Source organism: Hyla sarda, chromosome 11 (genome assembly GCF_029499605.1).
Source record: "Hyla sarda isolate aHylSar1 chromosome 11, aHylSar1.hap1, whole genome shotgun sequence".
NCBI lineage: Eukaryota > Metazoa > Chordata > Amphibia > Anura > Hylidae > Hyla > Hyla sarda.
The window spans coordinates 13613129-13615114 of NC_079199.1; the positions used below are offsets into that span (position 1 = coordinate 13613129).

General features: G+C 40.0%; 1 protein-coding gene across 1 annotated transcript in view; it reads right to left on the bottom strand.

The window, feature by feature from the left end:
* Positions 1 to 1421, bottom strand: part of DLK1 (delta like non-canonical Notch ligand 1) — a 24494-nt gene extending 23073 nt beyond the window's left edge. Inside the window, exons 1-3 of the mRNA XM_056545201.1 lie at positions 1197 to 1421; positions 935 to 1088; positions 748 to 833 (exon numbers count right to left, since the gene is read on the bottom strand). Of these exons, the coding sequence (XP_056401176.1) occupies positions 748 to 811 (64 nt within the window). The 5' untranslated portion in view covers positions 812 to 833; positions 935 to 1088; positions 1197 to 1421. The remainder of the gene's footprint in view (positions 1 to 747; positions 834 to 934; positions 1089 to 1196) is intronic.
* Between the last annotated feature and the right edge of the window lie 565 nt (positions 1422 to 1986).

Sequence of the window (1986 nt, forward strand, 5' to 3'; positions counted from 1 at the left end):
CAGTAGGACATAAAAGAAGATACATGTAGCCGGAGTTCCTCTATATGACATATGTAGCAAATCCCATCAGTTGTGTCCTTATTGAGATACCTGGTGACTGCGAAACAATTTGTTACGATATTATTACGTTATAAAAATATCAGCTTCTTTATGTATTTTGCAATCCATTCTTATTAACCCTATAAAGTATGCCCAAGCCTACTGCACAGCAACAATTCTAAATCATTGTTTTATTTTGTATTTATTTATTTTTTTGGCGTCAATTAATATCAGGAATTAGGATATTGATTGTGCGTTGTATATTAGATATTGCGCTATGAATTCTGTATCTGAATCCTTTGGTATGTATATTTTTTGCCTAAAAAAATTCAAGAAAGAAATACATACGGTATATTAAAAAAATTATTATTAAATAATTGATATTAATTAATGTCATCATCGGGGAAGCATTCTACAGGTAGTAGTTCTCCTGTGACTCTTTGGACTACAATTTGTAGTATTACCTACGTTTGTGTTTTCCCAAGCAGGGTGCCTCCAGCTGTTGCAAAACTACAACTCCCAGCATGCCCGGACAGCCGTTGGCTGTCCGGGCATGCTGGGAGTTGTAGTTTTGCAACAGCTGGAGGCACCCGGCTTGGGAAACACTGCCCTACATGGTTATATTGAGTCTTCTAGTCCCACTATGAAGCCACAGGTTGCTAGATACTCATGTAGAGGATTGAATATAGGACAGCAAATCGGATTTACCTTGAGTGGCGGACACCGTAGACTGGGATAAGATGCAGCACAGAAGAAGCACTGGCAGCTCCATTACCACTTACTCGTCTGGGTACCTGAAACACAACACACGTGTTACTGGCCAAGACCCCATCTGGAGCTGATGCCATTCATATTGAGCAAACTGGCGAAACAAGGGCACCAAGGTGGCACTAACCTTGATTGTTGTGCTCCACGGTAACGATTATCAAGCCGCCACCACTACGTCTCCATTCATCGCCTTCCAAGGATTCTGCAGCCAACTTCTGGAATTCTACAGATTCGATGCCCTTCAGATGCCCAGCTCTTTATGTCACCAGTTCAGTGGGAATCTAGAAAGCAGAGCAGATGCCCAAATTAGCTTCAGATCAGCAGCTCTCCAAGAAGTCCAATGTCTAACTCCAATGAGTCCCAGGCAGCAGAATACAAAAGCCATTCACCATTCATGCGGCTCCACAATCATAAAGCAGCGGATAATGAGAAGCCATCGCCTGTGCTGCCCAGCATCAATTCTTCTCCAGCCAGAACCACTCCATCTCTTCACAGCAACAACTGAACTAAGGATTATTCTCTACAGCTTGGGATAAAGCACGCCTCCGACAATGCTGCTACTCACTGCCGAGCTCCTCACAAAACACGAGCTGGATCTGTAAGGCTCTATAAATGATAAAGATGATGGTGATGGGCATAAAAACAAATACAAAGGTATAACTTTGGTGTAAAGTCAAATTCTGTAAAATAAATATATATATATATATGTATATATATATATATATATATATATATATATATATATATATCTACTTTTTTCTAATATCGTATTTTATTCTATCAATCTAATATTCTTATTATTTCATTTCCGTAATGTAAATAAAAATGGATAATTTAATTATAATAATTTTACACAATTAGCTGTGCATATTGGTGTAGTATAGAGGATCTCTCCTGTGTGGTGTAGTATAGAGGATCTCTCCTGTGTGGTGTAGTATAGAGGATCTGTCCTGTGTGGTGTAGTATAGAGGATCTCTCCTGTGTGGTGTAGTATAGAGGATCTCTCCTGTGTGGTGTAGTATAGAGGATTTCTCCTGTGTGGTGTAGTATAGAGGATCTCTCCTGTGTGGTGTAGTATAGAGGATCTCTCCTGTGTGGTGTAGTATAGAGGATCTCTCCTGTGTGGTGTAGTATAGAGGATCTCTCCTGTGTGGTGTAGTATAGAGGATCTGTCCTGTG